Here is a 21,540-nt window from a genome sequence, read left to right as displayed (position 1 = left end):
CATCATCATCACAGCCCATTTGAGAACTGAGGATGTCCGTGTAGGCTCCTTTGTCCATACATGAGTTCTGCCCTCTGTTGGCACCAGTCATTCAGTTTTCACTGTGGATTCCTTTGAATGACAGTAAAAGACAAACACTTTAGTTCAGACATGGTGGATCACAGTTAATCACACACATATACCAGCTGTCAGGACAGGTGCATGAATACCTGCTTCAGTTGAGGACTCCTGTGAATGAATTTACAGTATTAAATGACAAACCCCTGCAAGATAATGATCTATTATACACTGTGTATTGTACTCAATACGATACGATACCAGGGAGAAGACAAGACAGAAAATAAGTTAATGAGATGAACCTGCATGTTTTGCTGCATGTAAGAAAATTCTACCAGCGACTGATTTTTTCTAATAACATGATGCTGAGTTAATTTTTAAACTATATTTATCATTGTCCTGCAAATGTTTGCATGTTTGGGACCAGGTACGGTTAGCATAACAAACACGAAGTTATCAGCTAGCTAGCTAGGTTAGCAAAGTGCATCCGTAATTTACATTAACTGTCTCCTGTTCTCCGGTCAAAACACCTAGGGAAAAAACGCACAAGCTTTTAGCAGCATCATAACCATTAAAACTGGAGGACGTTCAGCAAACAAACACTTTAACTGTATATCAGCGTCTCTCCAGTTTGTTAGTGCCGAAGATCGAACCATAATTACTGTGAACCGAAAACTCATTAAAACCTAAGAACTAAAAGCAAAACTGTGAGTGCAAAAAATTCTTCCTTCACCGACAAATATTGAGAAAAATAATAGATATTTAACACAACTGATTCAAGACGATGAGCACACGGCCCAAGGTCTCCTCCGGTGATCGACCTCCCGGCCTGCCGCGTCATCTGATCAATCATTGCAGACCAGGCATATCAATCAAACAGCCACGCCCCCAAAAAATTCCTGTTTTTAAGGCCTAATATCTAATTAATTAGATGATTATTTTCAGATGGACCACCAGAACACTGGACGACAGGTGTGAATTTAGCCTCTCACACCGTAATGACTTCTGGAAAACATTTATCGACTGATTATTTCATGCGAGAAGTTGGTGTTTTTTGAATGAGTGTGTGTTGGAACCAGAGTTTTTTGGCGCCAGCCCCCAGCGGTCCTCGCTGGTATTGCACATTAAGGCACTTCCGCATTGGCTTCACTTTCCAGCCCCGGAGACTACGTCCATTTTTTTATAAACAGGCTGTGGTTTCTTCCCGCTCCACCTGTCTGTTACAGGTGTTTGTTTGTTCCCCACCGTGGTTGTGTAATTTCAACCTAATATATTGTGTAAAAACTCCCGCCCTAGACTCGCTCCCGCTTCCCAACTAACAGGAACAACAACAACAACAACAACAACAACAACCTGTGCCTGAGTAGTTTTCCCGCGTTGTCTCATGGACACACAGGAAAAGGAAAGAGTGAACCAGCAAACATGAAGTCCAGCTGCAAGTGACACAATATCCATAAAGGAACATTCAAAATTCATAAGCTGCAGCTAAAAGCCATGAACTGCAGCGGGAAATGAAGGTCAAAGTCCAACAGCAGCTGTGCAGGAAGTTCACTAATAAATGACATAAGGTTTAACATATAAAACTCTGATTTTGGTGTGAGAAATTACACACAACATTTTAAGGCCTCACAGCATCAGAGTCCCATTTCCCCACCGAGATGACATTACACATTTTAATTAAGGTTCTCCCTTTGGTTTCTAACTTTAGAGGAGAGTGCAGCATGTTCACAAATATTCACCAATCCGTTCTGGGGCACAGGAATAATAAAATGTCAATTCATAAAACCCCCATAAAAAAAACCCAACCGGTTGTGGCAGATGTGGGAGCTGTTTGGGTTTCTCTCTATAATAAAGTAAGTTATAGTTGACTCATAACTTGCACTTGAATGGACTTTCTATACTGAAGCATCTAGAAGGAGATATGAATCAAAAAATGGTGGAATCGCTTTGTGTGTGTGTGTGTGTGTGTGTGCGCATGACAAAAGAGAAAACAGAGTGTTATACAGGTTTTCCTTGATTATTACTTTTCAAAATCTTGTGTGCACACAGGTGTTAGGGGGAAGTAGTGCTTCATATTTGTGACTAAAGCGGGAGCAGGGTTTCTTTTGTATACTCGAGTCTGAGGTGAAGCATGTTGAAGATGCAGGTTCATTCCAGGCTGTATTGTGGAATTCACTTCCTCAACAGCAAAACTGCGGGTGGCACGTGAATTGTTGCATTCATTCAGGAAGCATCCTCTTGTTTCACCCCTCCGCCCCTGATACCTGTTTCAGAGCCAGAGAATCCAGTTTGAGCTGTTGTCTTGAGCTGCCGAGGATCTCAGAGCAGACTTTGCCGGAGCACCTGCCAGAAACATGTCCCACAGTGAGTAATGCTTTTCTGCACATTGATATCAATATCGTCATTCTTTTCCAATGCAATGAATCACTTAATAATTCTGTAACTTCACTTTAACTGCTGCAAACTCTGGAATGTAACATGTACAATTGGGCTTGGCTGCACATTATTAAATATGAACTGTTCCCAGTTTATTGATCTAATTATCATTTGGTTTGTGCATTTAAAAAAAGTAATTGACAAGTCCTGACTGTGTGGTTTTGCAGACGGCGTAACTACCACGAGGCACATGGTGGCGGTCATAGCAACGGTGGAAGAATGGTCCTCTCTGAAATCTCTGCTGCGGGACAGCGCTGGAGATAAGGACCACCGGTCAACCTTCAGCTCTCTGGGATCAAACCAAGTCTGTGACCTCACAGTGCATGGTCACTTCATCAGCTTGCACTATGCAGATTTAAAACAAGACATGACAGAAGAGGCCATCAGCAATGCAATAGATGGCTGCTTTAAGTCTTGCACAGATGGAGTCAGTATATTCCTGCTGCTGATCCAAGGTGGACATTATACAAAGAGGGAAAGAAGACTGATAGAGATCCTGCAGACACACTTTGGAGCTGAGGCTCTAAAATATCTTGTAATTCTCTCTCTGGAAGACGGAAAGGTGGTCGACGCTCTGGATGATGCCCTCATGGAGTTAATAAACGTGTGTGATGGAAGATACTGCCGCATCACATCATCTGCCGCAGGACACAAGATGCGCGCGCTGCTTGAGATGATCGACTACACGCTCGCTGAGAATGGAGTGAGCGGTTACACCGACACCATGCTGGCCGAAGCGAGGAAAAGGAGCACGGAGGACTCGGCCATGATGATGCTGAAACAGAAGGTGCGAGAGGCAGAGGAGAAGGAGCAGACCTTCGGGCAGCTGGTTCAACAGCAAGAGGAGAGAAGAGCCAGAGAAATGGAGGCGCTCAGGTTGAAGCACGCTGAGGAGAGAAAGAAGGAGGCGGCTGAAAGAAAGCAATATAAGACAAAGAGAGAGGGCCTTGAGGAGGCTGTGATGAGCCATAGAGCCATGCTGCAGCTCCAGGTAACTGCCACTGAAGGTAAGACTGATTTTTCATTTTAAATTTGTCAAGATGAAAAGCTCAAACCCGTCTCTTTCCTGCACATCTGTACAGACATGTAGTGGGTCCTTTGCCATGTTTTCCACTTTCACAACATTTCTCGCAAACATTAAAGTTCTGCTGCAACTTTTGCTGAACTGCATTGTCAGACATTGTGATGCTGCAGGCTTCTCCCACTAGGGGGAGACACAGTTACACATTGACATGGGGTTTCATCATGACCTGTAACATCAAATATTCAGTTTTACATGTGTATTAAAAGAGGAGATGGTCAGTAAATGACCCATTACAGGTTACTGAACTGCTTTAGAGAGAGCCAGATATGGATATTGCTTATAATTTAGTGCTGTTTAACTGTTTCCTTTTCTTTTTTTTTGGCTTTCAGATGATGAGACAAAGAAGATGTCTGTCATCCTGTTGGGTCTCTCTGGCAGTGGGAAGACTTCTGCAAAAAATCTAATTCTAGAGAGAGCATGTAACCAATACTCTGCTCATGAGTCCAGCCATGAAATCCCACAGTCAACCTTGACTTGTGAGAGAAAAGAGGTGTTTGCAGCAGGGAGGCGACTCATCCTGGTGGACACCCCCGAGCTGTGGGATGAAGACGGGGCAGAAAATCTGGAGCTGGTCAAGGATTGCTTGGCTTTGTCCCTCCCAGGACCACATGTGTTTTTGCTGGTGCTCCAGGTGGGACGCTTCACCCAGGGTGAGAGCGAGATGATGGGGCACCTGCAGAAGACCTTTGGACGAGAGGTCGCGGAGCACGCCATCGTTCTGTTTGTCCGCTTTGACGGTAACCAGCACAGGCCTCAGAGGATCAACGACTACGTGGCCGGAGCTCATTCAGCCCTGCAGGATCTGTTGCGAAAGTGTGGGAGTCGCTATTATGAGGTGAATGTCACAAAGTCCCAGAATGCTTTGAGCTACCCTCAAGTGAAAGACCTGCTTTCAGGGATGAACAAACTGGTTGCGTCACACGGGGGACGCTCCTGCTCAGTGAGGAGATTTCCTGTGCAGGAGCTGCAGGACAGGAAGACGGTGATCGAGGAGAGACAGGAGGGGGTGCAGGAAGTAAACTACTTATTGAGAGAAGCTGAATGAGGGGAGACACTATGTATGCAAAACCTGTACAACGTCATACAATCTGTGATTAAGATTTCCTCCTTGAAGCATGAAATGTTCATTTTCTGGTGATGCATTTATTCATTCAGTCACTGCAGGCATTTTGAATCAGATTGAATTACAATGCAAATGTATTACTTTTAAATAAGATGCTGTCATGATTTGCTTTTGAAAGCTGGATTGATCTAAATGAGTGAATTTCACAAAATCTGCAATTTATGGGGTTTACTTCCTATATTTTTTAGACTGTATTCATATGCTATAGACATAAATGCAAGTGACATACAGATAATATTATATTAAATGTTGGTGTTGTGGGGATTTTCCAGATTAAAAGGCAGAGTGGAACATATCAGGAATAATTCGTGACATGTTTATCTGCACCGAGCAGAGAGGGGAGGAAAAGAAAAAGCACAGCTGCAGATTTGATGTACTTTTTGGACTTCCCCATGGGTACCAGGACTGATCTGACAAGTTCATGAGATGTGCTTGTTTGATATGTCGATTGCCTAACAGTCGCTTCCTCAAACAGCATTCTTCAGATGTACTCAGCTGCCAACAAACTCATGCAACTGCACAAAAGATTGATGATAAATGTGGTTTAGATTTCATTATCGCGGTTATTAACTATTTCTGTTCGATCTGTGACTGAGTTTGATGTAATGGCTTGTAATTTAACACTTATGATGGGTTTTGTTATTTGCAGTTAGTCTGCTCATCTTTACACTCATTACAGTCTTTTATATGGTTTGATGAACCTTTTGTGTCGATCTCTCTTAATCTCCACATCTCTGTCATTGCGCTTCGTCTGATGCTTATTGTACGAAACAACAGAAGACACACATGACATCTGGATGTGTTAAACTGTATTTTATTGATTCTTTTATACAGTGATTTGAGGAAGGAATGTGAAATACAATATAAAATATCTTATCTGGGTGAATCTGTGTGGTATTTTATGCCATACTGGAAATCAATCTCTAGAGCCATGCATTAGTTGCAAATGACAAAGAAAAACTTGTGTTCATGTGCAGAATAATCAGTAACTATTAGTTATGTTGTTTTTGCTTTGTTTTTTTTTTTACAATTTATTATCAGCTTTCAATAATCTGTAAAGCATTTTTAATTGCATGAACCAGTATGAAAGGTGCTATAGAGTACACAGAAAAAAATCTTATAAAGTTTGATTGATTTATTGCTGCTGTCGCTTATTTAATCGCTCTCCTCTGCTGCTGCAGTGGGCGGCGGGGCCATCGTGGTGTCAATCCACTCGGTGTAGTGGGAGACGATGGTGTAAATTCCAGGCTTTCTCAGCTGGCCACACTTCCCCCCGCCATTGGAGGTGATGCCCACCACGGTGCCATTGAAGAGCAGAGGACCCCCAGAATCACCCTGAAAGACGACAAGACAGTCAGAAAAGGGTTAACAGGAAATGACTGTGTTTAAACATTTGAACAAAATACAATGGTGACTCCAGTTGGGAGCAAGCAACAGCTTCACACACTGAGGGGTCACGTAACAGGGTCTGCAGCCGTGTCAGTGTCTCTGTGGGGCTGAGCTTGGCCACAGCAGAGCTTTAAGCTAAATGCTAACATCAGCATGCCAACATACTCTCACTGATATTTAGCAGGTTTACCTGGTTCATGAGTTCAGTGTGTTAGTGTGCTACCACTTTAAACAGAGAGGTAAGACTGGAGAAATATCTGTTAAAGAGGCAGCTGTGTCACTTCCAGAGAGCTGACCATTTCACCCTTAAAAAAAAAAAAAACTGTCAACATTTATATTCTGTGAAAAAACTAAAACTTACATCACAAGTGTCTTCCTTCCTATTTGGTTTAGCACAGGGCTTTGGGCAAAGTCTGTGCGCGCAGATCATGTTGGTGGTGAACTTGTAGCCGTAGTAGTCCGCGCGACTGCACAAGTCAGAGCTGAACACGTCGACCTCCACCTCTTTGAGCTTGTCAGGCCTGGACCCCAGGTCGTCAAGGGCGCCCCAGCCGGCTGATTCCACCTCTTCATCGACGGTGGGGTTCGTGCCTCCCGCTCGCAGGAATTCCACCACTCCAACAGCGTCAGACGCCGCAAACGGACGATCCAACTGCAAAAACCACACAGAAGAAATTTGGTGGTCTGTTGGCTTGTTCATTAACATGTAGCAACACAACAGGACACACTTTAGAAAACTGCAGGCAGTGGCACAAAATATACACTTACCTTTATTAAAGCAATGTCATTATCATAATTTGCGAGGTTAAAGTTTGGGTGATTGTAAATCTCCAAGATGTCAAAGGTTTGCTTTGTTTCTTCAGCTTCACTCAGAGAATGGACACCCAGCACTACTTTCTTTCCATTTGGCCTGTGAAAAAGCACAATAATATTATAGTATTGCATGATGATAAAACATCTCATTATGCACATTTTCCTTTTCATAATGATCACTGAAAATGAAGACAAAATTGTTCACAATGTACTTAACAAAAAATTTAATTCATCCACAAAAACAGAACAAGTAAATGTGATAATATTGCCAAAAAAGTCCCATAAACAAAATCTGGGCTACATCAGCTCTCCTAAAGAAAACACACACATTTGTGTGTTAAATAAATAAATATATTCAAATACATTGTCTTAATCTTGTCATTTCTGTTTCCCACATACATCCATCATGCATACAGGAAGGTTTCCTCACCCGTTTTGCAAACAGTGAGCTGCAGTCATCACCCACTGATCTGCGACCACGAACCCTCCACAGTCATGTTTGAAACCGTCTCCTTTCGGCTTCTGGATGGAGGCCATGTAAGGTCGAGAGTGTGGCGCTGCCTCTCTGCCGCCCATTATACCCTCGCCTGAAATGATGGAAACACACAAAACAGAATGAAAAGTTCAACTTATTAAAGATATTTTAACATTTCTGCAGAATACAAAATTTTACATGTGGAAAGGTATAAAGACATATTGACCTAGCTACTGAGGAGGTTGCTGTTGTTTCATGTCAAGGAAACTTTGTTATCCAAACTATACAATCAGTAAGTACAACCACCCAAATGTAAAAAAATAGAATAATGAGCAAAGAATAAATTAGAGGGCATCTTTACATCTGTACCCGTCTGTATTTGCAGCAAAATACAACAATAACACAATAGTAAAAGTACAATAACAATTTAAACCAATGGACATAAATTAATTAGATGAAATATTAGTAAAGAAGGAAACAATGCAAGTTCAAACTCACTCTGTGAAATGAGGGCGACAACAAAAACAGCAGCAGCAGCCACGAGCACTTCTTTCCCTGACACCATGATGTCGGTTTAACTGTTTAACTAAACCACCAGCCACTGTGCCGTTTTAAAGCTCCACTTGAAAGAGAGGAAACATAAATCAAGTAGATATGGTGCAAGGCACAAGTGGGAGTCTGACCGTCCTCCTGTTCCCCCGTTTCCTGGAATAAAAACACAGGAAAACATATCACACGCTCACTGACATCTTTTACTTTGATGGAGACTCTCTTCATTTGAACTTGTCTATAATTAGGGCTTTATATTTCTTGACAATCAGTGGTTCGTGCTCAGCTACTCATTTTTCACACTGATCACTTCTCCCTCACTTTGGGCTGAAGTTTAGATCCGAATCTCTTAAATCTACTGACACTTTATTTCCAAAGTGTGTGCACTCATTGACGCCAGGAGAAATGGTGCAGGCGGTTTACTTTCACATACTTTTCTGATATCTTTAAATTACATAACACTAAGATTTTGATGAACTCCCCCTGATCTCATGCACTTTAACACAACACTCACAGGAAGGAGGACGTTGTCTTCTTTCCTGCTTGTAAATCCAGACACAGCCGACATCCAGCATGTAAGCACATTTGACATGATTTGCAGTGACTTCAGGTTACAAAATATTCTCCCAACTATGTTCAACCCACACATTACACTGTGCAATACAAACCTACAGTACACACACACACTTAAAAACAATTTATTGAGACACACATTCAGCATGCATAAGTTTACAGAAGGAGAAACAACTGTACATTCACAAAACACTGTATATTGGAAGTTTTAGCCTCTTGGAAGAGATTTCAAAATAAAAGTAACTGCAGAGAGACACTAATCCTATTGGAGAAAAGAATAGATGTTGCATTAAATACGCACGTAAATAATCAATAAACTTATCAATCAACATCCAATCAGGTCCATGTGAATGTGCAGCAAAAATCATTTTGGAGGTTTGAAGTTGTGTGAAGGACAGTTGGTAGAGCTTCTGATCATCTAAATCTTTGCTCTTTAGCTCTGAAATTCATGATGTGCATGAAGGTGTTGACCAACAGTCACTCAGAAAACCTTATGTGAACTAAGTTGAATTCAAAATGACAGTCCAGTCCAGTCAGTCCAGTCCAGTCAGTCCAGTCCAATCCAGTCAGTCCAGTCCAGTCCAGTCTAATCAGTCCAGTCCAGTCCAGTCCAGTCCAGTCAGTCCAGTCCAGTCAGTCCAGTCAGTCCAGTCAGTCCAATCCAGTCAGTCCAGTCCAGTCCAGTCCAGTCAGTCCAGTCTATAGTGTGGGGGTTTAGGTAAGACAACTTCATCATTCGTAGTTTGTGAACATATTCAGTCAGCGTACGGGAATCTCATGTGTAAATGTAATATATCAACATAATTTTCCACACATGTAAAATATGTACATATGAAATAAAAACACCCATTAGAAACTGGAACAACTGACATATGTCACATGTCTAAAACCATGTGTATGTTAATGTATGTATGAATATTGAAAAAACTACATTGTAGGTGGCGGCGCCTGCTCATGGAAGATCTAATGTTCAGTGCACATTCAAACACAGGATCCACTGTCCGCTCTAATGATTAGTTGCACAGTTCAGGATCAGGTCATTGGTTTACATGATGAACGTATGGACGGATAGATGGATGAATTTCCCTACAAGAGATCAAACACATAACGACAAAATAAATACAATTATTAAAATGTCAGCACAAACAATGATGAACTAAAGTTTATTTAAGCTGACGTTACACTTTACTTACACTTTATTCACACATCCACTATCTCTTCACTTTCTGGTATCAAACTAAGGAATCTGATGAAACATAATACCAATAAACATTTGAAACCAGGAAACAATAAAGGCTATAATCAAATAACTGCTATAATGTTAATAATATAAAATAACAAGGTTTGAAAGGTCCATACTGCAAGTCGTTAGTGATGATTGGTGATTAGCAGGCAGGTATTTGTATTTGCAGACTTCTATTAGACTTGTGATTTAACAAATATATTGTAGATATGTGACATAAACATCCATCCATCCAAAAGCCTGCTGGATATTATAAACAGTAGAGTCCCAAAAGTCTGAGACCACTTTCCCAAAATGAGGAGACAGACATGTTTAAAATCAACGAGAAATTAAAAATAAAAACATATATAAGCATGTACAATTTTTATATGCATGTTGTTTTAATGAACTTGCGTGTATGAATTAAATATACAGTATAGGATTAATAACTATGGTTGCAATAATATAGATATTCTTAATATATCTACATATACAAATTTTACTATGGATATTTCACATATGTTATCAACTTGTATCTTTATATATCCAGAGCATATATATATATTTGATGATAATATATCCCCCTATAGGTGACATATATGGCAACATTACGTCATATATTATATTTCTGAGTGGAATTCCTTGCCGTCTTCAACACCGTCTGACATGGAGAAGAAAGCGCAGACATGAACACGACCAGACAGCAGACATCTCCCCCCCCCCCTCCAGACTTCATTAGAGGGGTGACAAAAGATTGATGACATATTACATTATCATACAGAGAGGGAGCCTCGCCGCCCTGAAGCCACCACAGAACACACAGATTCAGATAAAGTCGTGATGCTGATGCTGATGCTGACGTGCGAAGGCCAGTTTCTAGTTATTCTCTGTGTGAGAGACGGTGCGGCTCATGAAGCTCTCAACTCTCTCTTCTCTCTCTCAAGTCACTGCTCAGGTCAGAGGTTTTAGAGACAGCTGAATTAAGTATTACATCCTCCTGTCTTTTACCTTTAGTCTTTTCACTTGGCATCAGCCTGACGTTACTTGTCAAGACAAATTGTGCTAAAACCTCAGCTCATGTATTTATTTCTGCCTCCAGATCAGCTGAGAAATGTCTGTCTAACTGAACATTTGAGGAGAGTCCACGCATGACATTAAGGATTCAAACATTTTCAAATGAACTATATGCGTCAGGGTACCTGAGTGTTCATGCATTCAGAAGGAAAAGGAAAAGAAAAAGCAAACTTTAAGCTAATATGTCATATTGTGTAACTGCTACATAAAATGTGATAAAGCTTAAAACATGTAAAGAAATTGGAGAAATGAGGCCAACATAATAATACAGCGTAGTTCAGTATGATCAAGTTTTGGTTATGTCAAAAGGTCAAGAAAGAAAAAATCAATCAGACTGAAAAGTTGATATATTTCTGATAGTTCTGGTCTGCATCATAAACAACCCACTGTTGTTGCTGACTCAGCAGTCACACTATTAATAATAAAGTATGCAGGATAGTAATATATGCCTTCAGTGTTATTGCATTGCAGACACATAATAACGATAATAATTTGGTGCCAAGTATATTGGAAATGAAAATGGTGATGAGTTATTTCAGTTAGTTTATGTAGAGTTTAGTTTGTCGACTTTATGAAGCAGATTTTGATTCAGAAATACATTTCTGTGACAGAGCTTTTTGTGCGCTGCACTCAGGTCTATCCTGCAATCCTGCAACATGTCAATGAGATTACCAGATTAAATTAAAGGTTATATAAACCCTAATAAATATTCAAATATCATTCATTTATATTAGAAACCTTAATATGAATAAAAGTTGAATTGTTTTCCTCTCTGTAATCTCCTGTGAAATTACGTCTATGTTGCACCTCGAACTTTGAACTTGTAAAATAAAGAGCTGCAGACGTCACCATTTTAATGTATGTAGGACAGATCACCGTGTGTCTGAGTAAGTTGTAAGTCTTTTCTGGATCAGCTAATAGTATATGGTGTTACATTTTGTAGAGTCTGTCTTATTTAAAGGTTATGATGGTTTACTGTCTGCACACGCAGTGACACGGACGACAGCGCTGACACTTTCTAATTCTGGAGCTGCAGCGCCCTCTGCAGGTACAACCGACAAACAGGAACTCCTGTGTGGAAAATGTCAATATTTCAGAAAAATGTACATTTAACAGTTGGCTGCAATGATGAAGTGAATGGGAAAGTGGTCTCAGGCGTTTGAACCCCTCTGTACATGAACAAATGTCTTGTCATGTCAAAAAATGTCAGTGTCTGTTGATTGAATTTGCAGCCAATTTAATGTCATTACAGCCCTTTCCTCCCCCCAAAAAAGAGCTATTATGATAATTAAAGTTGCACAAATGCTTAGGAAGAGCTTCCTCTGCTAATGTCTCAGGGGGTTTGACCTGCCGATGATCATGTGGTTGCGTTACTGTAAAGCGGGGAGGATTTTTATCTCTTTATAACGTTTCCCTGCTCCTCGCCAATTAAGCCGTGAGTCACACACTCACAATTACAAGTTAAGAAGAACATAACAGGGAGAAATTATAGGTTCAAACTAACAAAGACATCTGTATCCACCTAGATGATGATGAGTTAATTAAGCTGCAGAAAAACAACATCTGACACAAATTCTCCAGCTCTTGACTTGAATATATATATATATATATATATATATATATAATATAATAATAGATTTTAAAATAATGAATCTCAGTTCATCAACTTTATTATTATTATTTTTTCTCACACCTCATATTCACTATATCATGTAATAAAATCAGCTCATAACACGAGTGCAGCGGCAGTCTGAACTGACTGCAGGTGTTGATTATTGCTGCACTGTTTCAGACTTTCAGTTGTCACCTGAGCGTCGGTGTTGTTGCCATGGGGATGAGCTGCAACTGCAGCTTCAGCCTTGAGCAACCAAGCCCACCCAGCCAGGTATGCAGTATGTGTGTATGTTTGTGTATAACATGTGTTCATATGTGTGTGTGTGTGTGTGTGTGTGTGTGTGTAGAAATCCATATCTGTTCATCCATGTGTGTGGTCTGGCACTGAACCAGTTATCAGAGTCATTTTCCACTTTATGTTTTTTAAATGTGTCGTAAGTCTCTCTTTCTCTCTCTCTCTTTCGCTCCATGTCTGTCCTCCCTCGCTCGCTCATTCCACCTCTACCTCTCATTCTCAGACACTGAGTCAGCGAGCCTGTCAGTGCGTCTGGCAGGTTTTCTATCCATCAATCAATCATTCACTCACTTTGTTGGTCTTTCTTTCATTATCTAGTCAGTTTGAGAAGCTGTTTACGTCTTTAAACTCTTCCTGCCATTATTATTAAAGAGTGCAGTATTTTATTTTGCCTTTTAAACTATTAACTTACTTTATTTTAAAGCATTACAAATACACATATACAGTCTCTCTCTTAAAGTAAAGGAACGATTTATAATCCAAATCTGTGCAAAATGATTGTCCACCACCAAAAATCAACCACACTTCCTGATTGATTAACAGGCCTTTACTCAAAGTTATTCATGTTTTCTGATGCTGTTAAAAAGTTTATATTTTTGTAAACACAACAGGAAAGCAGGTTGATAGTTTCAATTATTTAATAGCTGACAACAAGCAAAATAAATAAATAAATATATAAATATACCAGAAACTTAAATGTTCAAAAACATCCAGATTGGTCCTTTACAGCTGCTACGTGTTTCCTCACGTGTCACTGTGATTTCCAGAAGTTACCGAGCAACTGGTGCATCAGACACACACACACACACACACACACACACACACACACACACACACACACACACACACACACACACAATGCACCACAAAAGCAGTTATTTGTGTGTCAGTAAAAGCTTGTGACCACACTAAACACATCACAACCTACAGACTCAAACTGAGTCCGTTTGACTCGAGTCAATAGTATGAGGATGTTTCAGACCATTTTTTTTAATGATGACAGATAATTTAAGAATAAAATGTAAAAACAATTATGCATAAAAATAGCTTATGAAATTTGAATGCATTAGGGAAAAGTTTCCCATCCTGTCTAACTGAGAATATTGAGATTGGATGATCCTTGATTCAGAGAAACAAAACAAACATCAGTAAGAGACGGACACCTGAAAGTGGAAAAAATGAAAATGTGTTTTTCTGCTATAAACATGTGGCATAAAATCAACTGGACCATGTTGGATGAAATCAACCTTTCAGAAAATGGCAGGATGTCTACTTGATGGAGAAATATTTTAGTTTTATCAATCAATAGTTCTTCCAGTGTTTGAGCTGCCGACACGGAGACGACGTGAGGCTGCAGAGAGAGTAAATCTAAACGAACTGTTGTAAAAGTGTGAATCTTGTTAAAAAATGTGGACTCTCCACCTCCGTCTGTCCTTCTCCACGTCTCTCTTTGTCTCTCCAGTCGAGCGGTGGTCTTCTGCTCAGCGCTGGCGTTGCTCCAGAAGAGGGGGATTACTGTTAAATGGGTCTAATCTCTGCTGTTTCCTCCATCAGCCCAGGCCCATCTGATGGGAGCTGGTGTTTAGAAGGGGCTCCACAGGACGAGATACTCTTTAACTGTAATCTCTCTAATCTCTCATCTTACTGTAGGCCGGGGTCCCACAGACCTGCCGTCCTCACGCTCCGCAGCTCGCACTCATATTTCTCCCAAAGCCATTTGAAATTCATGACAGGCTGTACTTTTTAAACGTGTGTATGATTTATTTATTTTTTTTTCATAATAGGAACCCATAAAAAATAATTACAGTGCTTTAAATTTACGTAATAGATACTTCAGGACATAATGATGATAAATCTTCAGTTAATGAGTTTGGACAAGTAACTTATAAAAAGGTCACAATGCATTTTCACACACGTGTTTTTTTTCTCTGAAAATTCTCTGTTAATCTCTGTAAATTAAAATAATACTGTGTAATACTTGTGTATTCAAGCCTTTTTAAATGATATAAGTAGAAAACAAAATTACATAAAAAAAAAGGAGAACAGAGCCAGCGTACATGTTTCAACCTCATAATATTTGTGATTTTTAGTGAGAAAAATATCAAATATTTCCATCACAGATATAAAGAATATTCACATGTGAAGTAAAAAGTGTGAAAAACTATATTTCAAATGTTCATGAGGCATCCATCATGTGAAAGACTTGTTCTTTAAATGAATTAAATGCAGAAATTTTCAATGGTATTTTATATATTTACATTTTAAAAAGCATGTGCATGTTTGTGTGCATACATACAGTGTGTGAGTGTATTTCTTTCACTTTCCCATCAAAAGTTGAATCCTGTAATTTGACATTGTTTATCAATGTGTGTGTTAAGGTGCATTTGCACATCACATGACTACAGCACGTCAGCTTTTACCAACCAGATCTCTGAGGAAAATGTGTAACTATACAAGTTTGAATATGCCCCTGAGTGTGTGTGAAACCCGTCAGCTTGTTTTCTCAGGAATGGTAAAATGTGTGACAGCGTTTGGTTCCATTATTACCCGGTAAATGAAAGTCTGTGCTGCGTCACAACCTCCACGTTTCCCAGGAGAAGACTGAATCCTGTAAATCTGACGTCTCTCTTCCTGGTGGTGGTCCCAGGAGGATCGTCGGGAGATTCCACCTTTCCCACATCGCTCCTTGATCCACCTGACTCCTCCTGGCCTCGCCCCATAAGCCTGCCTTTTGTCCCCATCTGCGCACAACGCTCACAGGTTTGTTTGTACATCCAGGGAGCGCGGTGAGAACGAGTGACAGTCCCACCAGCCTGAAAACTGGCTGCTCACATTCCCACAGGAGAACAGAGAGAGGAGAACACGTCCCAGGACACATTCAGACTGGAAAGAGAATAGGAGAGGATGTAGGCTATCTGTAATTACCTGGAGGGAATAATAAATAATCCCTAAATAAACAACACAGCTTAGAGAAAAATCTGGAAAGAAGTCACTGCAAAATATCTCAAGGTGCAAAAACTTAATGGTGAGAACACGTGAATATTTCTGCTCACACTTTCTTTTACTCAGCATTAAATGATCCACACTATAGCTGCACTTTCTGAAACTGCTGTGACAAAAACAAGAAACTTTGTTATGTTGATTATGTTCATTTTTAAATTAAAAAAAAAAAAATTGTATTTCTATTGTGACAATTAAGCCATCTTAATTTGTCATAGTCATTTTTTCCTGGTTCTAGTTTCACAGTTGAGAGGATTTGAACGATTTGATATGACATGATAGTAAACTTAATATTTTCTGGACAAAAAAGCAACTTAAAGATATAAAGATGTGACCTGGAGCTTTAAGAAACTTATGAAATACTGTCTGTCTACTGCCAATTTGATTTATGTTTTTTTTTTTGGCACATAATAAAACAGGACATTGTGATTCATTTTATCCCGGATCGACAGAAACTGACCTTTTCTGTTCTGCAACAGGTCAGAGTCAAAAAATGAGACTAAAGAAAGAGAAATACAGATCAAGACAAACAAGACAATACAACAATACTGAAGGGTTAAATGAGAAGACAGACACAGTGAGACACAGCAAAAGTAGAAAAGAAGGACAAAAACAGAAAGAGGGGAAAAAATGGAGGGAAACATGAGCATGCAGACAGAGAGAGAGAGAGAGAGAGAGAGGGAGAGAATGAACTGCGACCACAAGCCTCGCCTGAACACGTCGTGAAAGTGAGGTTTTCAGACGCTGTAATTTACGCAGATTCAGATTCAGATCACTTTGGCAGAATCCCGGACCACCTGCGCTTCAGCTCATGTGAGCAACTTCCAAACTCACAGAGAGCGCAGACTGAAAACCGGTGTTTTACTAAAGCGTGAGATCTGAGGCCAATAACAGCTCACCGAGGCGCTCCTCTGACAGTCTGACACCTCCACCATGTTTGGGTGCACATGTGTGTGTGTGTGTGTGTGTGTGTGTGTGTGTGTGTGTCTCAGCCTGCAGGTATTCAGAGGGTTTTAAAGCAGCTGTCAGTGCTAAGGAAGATGAATCTTTATTGGAAGCTGTCAATGCTTTAATTGAAGGGGCTGCAGATTGAGCCACTGTTTCTCCTCTCAGACTCTCTTTGTGTCTCTCTCTCTCTCCTCTGTCTCTCTCTCTCTCTCTCCTCTGTCTCTCTCTCTCATTATCTAACTTTTCAAAAAAGATTTCATGGACATTCTTGGCTGTAAGGGACGAATCACAGAAGCTTAGAAGTTGAATTCAGTGTCTTGAACCCAACTCAAGTTATATGTATATGCATTTTTGTAAATTTATTAAAACTCCCATATTTTACACTTTTGTGTTGATCCATGAGAAGATTTATTTGTGGTTTTAAGAACCAAAGAACTTGTTGGTGTAGTTTTACATCTCCTCTCTCAGGCTTCTCTCTGGAGCTCTAGTAACAACAGGTCAGCGAGCCAATCAGAAGAGAGGAGGCTCTGAGCCTCTCTTCTGATTGGCTGACTGTTTTCGGAGTGATTGAATAAAAATATAGCAGATTTCAGGTAAAACACTCAGAGAAACCAAATCCTGCAATGTATGATGGTGGGTCTGGAAAGGCCAGACCTGGGCGTGGCCAAGGGCGGTGACTGCTTTGTTGTGACATCACAAAGTTGCAGAAGTCCTGACGGCTCGTTTTAAGGTTCAGTTTCTGAATACAGGCTGTGTGCATTTCTCTGTGGACTGAGCGCTTTATAATTAATCACTTTTACAGTATTAATACAGAACGTAATCAAAAAAGACATGGAAATCTTATTTAATACAAAGTGGGACCTTTAATATCATTTTATATTAACGGAAGACAACAATTCCTAATTATTTTTTAAGAATGAAGTTAATAATGCTGAGTAAAAGACACCAAGACAATACATATGTATGAGACTAACTTTAGTAACTGCTTTTTTTCTCCACATATTATTTTCAGAGTCCACACTGGCTTTAACTTATGCTGCTTTTTTTAATGTGTTTAGTTTTTGGTTTTCCTTTAGTAAAAAACTGCATAACAAAAATAGAACAAATGTCAAGTTTTTAAAACATATCAATTCACAGTTCAAACTCTCTGTTCGAACAAACATCTGTTGTTTCTCACTCTGGTGCATAATCTTCAGCTCCTTCACTTTCTATCGTCAGAAGCAGAAGAGCTGTCGGTAAAGACGACCTTGTTTACTGTAAACTGCTGCTGGTGAACAGTGTCCTTGTGCATGAACACGCACCTGATTATCTCAGGTTGCAGGTCATTTATCCTGCAGCTACAGATGGTAATACACTGTTGTCTAAAATAATCAACAGTGAGTCCAGCACCGGGTCTGCAATTGAATGTGCTGTTGCTCTTGTGGCCGGACGGTTGCCGGTTCAATTCCCAGACTGCTCTCTGAGGACCACTGCTACATCGCTGAGGTCACATTTCATCCATTCGAGACAAGAGGATCTTCCACGTATCTGAGGGACGTTTACGAGACACGTATGAGTTTCTTCAGCTCAGCGCACGGTTTGACTGGCGTGGACGCCGACGACGTGTCTTTGATGTGCAGGGTGTGACGGCCGCCTGCTTTGAAGCTGGAGTGACTAAGTGTTGGATGCAGACGCGGGACAATCAGAGGAGCAAGGAAATGGCTGAGGGTCGCTCGCAGGCGCTGACCCATCCGACCGTTTTCACACAAGATTGAGACTCACTCAACAAGGAGAGACACTGACTGACTCTCTGGGTGTAAATAGATCCCTGCAGTTGATCTTTGATCCTGGCTTCACAAACACACAAACACACGCACGCACGCACACATGCACACACACACACACACACACACACAAACACACACACACACACACACAAAACAGGATATGAAAATTTTAGGAGACAGAAGATTAAAATCGCAAGATAAACTTCGGAGTAATTTTCTGTAATTGACAGTCAAACTGACACCAGTCAAAATGTTCCCACCTGTTTAGCAGTAAATCTGGAACAAGACACAAATGCCAAGAACTGCTTGCAGATACAGTCTGACCCTCTGGCAATCAGACTGGCATCTTGGAGTGGGTGTCATCTGCCGTGCCCGTTCACAACCGAGGCAATGAAAACAAAACGCCAAATCTGGAGGATCCCGAGTGTCAGTCAGAAGAAAGGCTATCTCTTTCATTTTAAAGAGCGTAAACACCCGGGGATTCTGGGACTAATTTGTTGAACATAGTTACAGTTGTCAGGGTAAAATCTGCAGCAGTTGAAGCACCTCTCCCTGCAATGTTTATTTTGGAAGTGGTTGATTCCTCTGCCTCTGGCGTATTATGGCTAGACGGGGCCAATTGTCAATAACTGTCACCCACAGAAGGGAGGAAGAAACACGGCTCATCTGCCTTTGCCTGCCGTGTAATTAGCACTAAAACAAAATGCTTTGTGTTGAAATGCAGAGACCGGCCCCCCTGCCAAGCACACATAGCATCGCGTGCCCAGAGAAAACATCGATGGGTGGCATGATGGAACATAATCGCCCTTTTACGACTCACGAGGTATGCAAATTACGCAAACCTGAGACACAAAAGCACAATTACAAGCTGATTAAATACATCTGAACTGTGCCATCCATTCTGCGATATTGTCTCCTGGTGTGTGCAGGTTTGTGCAGACGCAGCGAGAGAACGCACCTAAAATCCACCTGTTCCCCCCAGGGCTCGACGCTAAACAAGCCCTGCTGGAAAGGAGGATGAGGCCTGCAATCCAAACTGGGAACAAAAATATATAAATGAATATTAAATGCACTTAATATTATCCTCCTCTGCCCTAGAAAAACAATTGCGCCATTGTACTCGCTACCTGCCTGTGTTTTATTCAGTGGCTTCTACTAATGGGAGCGATAAATACAGCTCTCTAAATGGCTTCCCTCTCTCAAACATCATATCTCTGCCAGATCATCCACACAGATGAATTCAGTTCATCTGTTCATACACAACCAGTGAGACGCGCCGCTAAGTCACGCTGCTGTTGTTGATCACTCACATAAAACGCTATAACACGGTCAAATGCATCATTTTGGAAGACAAACACCCACTTTTGCCACAGGGTGGTGAGCAGCTGCAAAGATATCAATCCAGTCATTATTAAACAGGCTTTATTTTGGGGGCTGAAGTGAAGTGTCTTTATATGATTATTACTGTTATTATAATTTCTTCAGTGTGATTGTTTGATATTACCTCTAAGAGTGCGGGAACTGAGATGCATGTTTTACACTAGGATTAAAAACACCACAGCAACATCATAATAGCTAATTAATGTAAACCATAGAGATCATAGGGAATCCACTCCCTTTTAGTTTGCAGGATCATAATTAGACACCCAATCAGTCAGAACGCGGGGAGAGACACAGTGGCAGGATTGTTCAGCAGCAACACCGCAAGGAATTTCGCCCCTTCACACGGAGACAAATCATCAAAATCCCGACCAAGTAAAACAAATCCGAGAACGGCTTTTGATTATCGTGATGCCACAAGACTCTTTTTGACAAATTATGTCAAAGCAAACCACTGAGTGTGTACGCTAATTATGTGCAACCAAACCATTCGCATCAGCAGCCAGTGGAAACGCTGCTGAGGTTAGTGGGCTGAGGTGGGGCGCCGTATGTGACAAATAAGCCTAGTCTAAATGAGTAACACCAGCAGTGTGGCTGCAGGGACAGTGGACTGTCAGTCGCTCCACCACTTTGGTCCAGACTGAAATACCTCAACAAGTATTGTGTTGGTCTGAAACTTTGTGCAGACTCTCAAGTTCACCTCAGGATAATAACTTTAGTGATCCTCTGACTTTCTGTCGAGCAACATCATCAGATTAAAGTTTCAATTTTTCCTTTTCTGCAAAACTAATAATATATTCCCATCAGCCTCAGCTGGGTTTTCTATTTAGTATTGATTAGCGAATGTTAGCATGTGCTAATACACTGAACTAAGACGGTGAGCATGGTAAATATTATACCTGCAGAAACAGCAGCATGTTAGCATCGTCACTGTGACCATGTTAGCTACCTGCGTGGACGTCTGCGTAGCCACCAGATTGTTGTTTCCACAGGTTCCCGTGGCGTCCGGGACACGTGGACGACGATCTACTGCGCCTGTAGGGAGCGCGTCCTCTGAGCAGAGTGTAAATTAAAACAACTGCCCATCTGTGGCGTTTTACAGCTGTCCGTGTGCGTGTCTGCAAGTGAGTAAAACTTAGTCTTGTGAAATCAACAAATGCAACGATGCAGTATCTGAGATTGATTTTTATGAGGCTTTCTGTCAGGCCTACCCTTCGTGCTTCTTATTTACCTTTGCTTCTTGTGATTACCCAATTTGTCATTGGCCATCTGAAGTTCATTCGATATCAAATATTTACAACACGTAATAGTACTCAGGTCTCAGGAACCCCTTAGATGGTTTTGTCAAACACTGGATAAATATCTTCAAATAAGAAGGCAGACAGTCACTGATGACATGCTCCATGCTAAACTAATTTCCATCCACTAATCTCCCCTGAGTAATAATCTCTACTTTCAGTGGACAACCCTACTCCTCCCATCCCACTTCCTAATCCACACTGATGAAATAAACCCCGCCCACCCAGCACACCAGTTAAAATGAACAATAACAAGAAAAAGAAAAAAAAAACCCTCATCTAGATCAATCACATCATGCTGCTATTGCTGGGATATTTTTCATTTTCATAAGCTGCAAATGAGCTACTTTAAAGTTTCTCAGCCAGTCTCCCTGCTTCTAACCTGTCTGTCAACTTACCTGTCTGTCTGAGGTCCTCACACCTTGAAGAGCCTGTTTGCTCAAG

General features: G+C 40.8%; 2 protein-coding genes across 2 annotated transcripts; one reads left to right on the top strand and one right to left on the bottom strand.

The window, feature by feature from the left end:
• The first annotated feature begins 2,321 nt into the window (after positions 1–2,321).
• On the top strand, positions 2,322–5,400 carry LOC111646788 (GTPase IMAP family member 8-like). The gene is made up of 3 exons (XM_023396328.2): positions 2,322–2,421; positions 2,661–3,500; positions 3,907–5,400. Exons 1-3 carry the CDS (start codon positions 2,412–2,414, stop codon positions 4,620–4,622), a joined length of 1,566 nt encoding a protein of 521 aa, XP_023252096.1. The 5' UTR covers positions 2,322–2,411; the 3' UTR covers positions 4,623–5,400.
• A 98-nt stretch (positions 5,401–5,498) lies between these two features.
• Positions 5,499–8,033, bottom strand: cfd (complement factor D (adipsin)). The gene is made up of 5 exons (XM_023396329.2): positions 7,876–8,033; positions 7,333–7,489; positions 6,858–6,999; positions 6,451–6,741; positions 5,499–6,035 (listed from the first exon to the last, which is right to left on the bottom strand). Exons 1-5 carry the CDS (start codon positions 7,940–7,942, stop codon positions 5,856–5,858), a joined length of 837 nt encoding a protein of 278 aa, XP_023252097.1. The 5' UTR covers positions 7,943–8,033; the 3' UTR covers positions 5,499–5,855.
• Between the last annotated feature and the right edge of the window lie 13,507 nt (positions 8,034–21,540).

This window comes from Seriola lalandi, unplaced genomic scaffold (assembly GCF_002814215.2).
Source record: "Seriola lalandi dorsalis isolate HSWRI2012SDOR001 ecotype SW California unplaced genomic scaffold, Sedor1 jcf7180002054976, whole genome shotgun sequence".
NCBI lineage: Eukaryota > Metazoa > Chordata > Actinopteri > Carangiformes > Carangidae > Seriola > Seriola lalandi.
This window is presented reverse-complemented; position numbering and strand designations above follow the sequence as displayed.

Bases quoted from the DNA above. Each gene is read 5' to 3' on its own strand.
- LOC111646788 (XM_023396328.2), top strand. The intron at 3,501-3,906 runs GTAAGACTGATT...TTTGGCTTTCAG, and splicing joins CCAGGTAACTGCCACTGAAG to ATGATGAGACAAAGAAGATG.
- cfd (XM_023396329.2), bottom strand. From the start codon at position 7,942: ATGGTGTCAGGGAAAGAAGTGCTCGTGGCTGCTGCTGCTGTTTTTGTT. The intron at 7,490-7,875 runs GTGAGTTTGAAC...CCATCATTTCAG, and splicing joins TGTCGCCCTCATTTCACAGA to GCGAGGGTATAATGGGCGGC. The intron at 6,742-6,857 runs GTAAGTGTATAT...TGGTTTTTGCAG, and splicing joins ATGACATTGCTTTAATAAAG to TTGGATCGTCCGTTTGCGGC.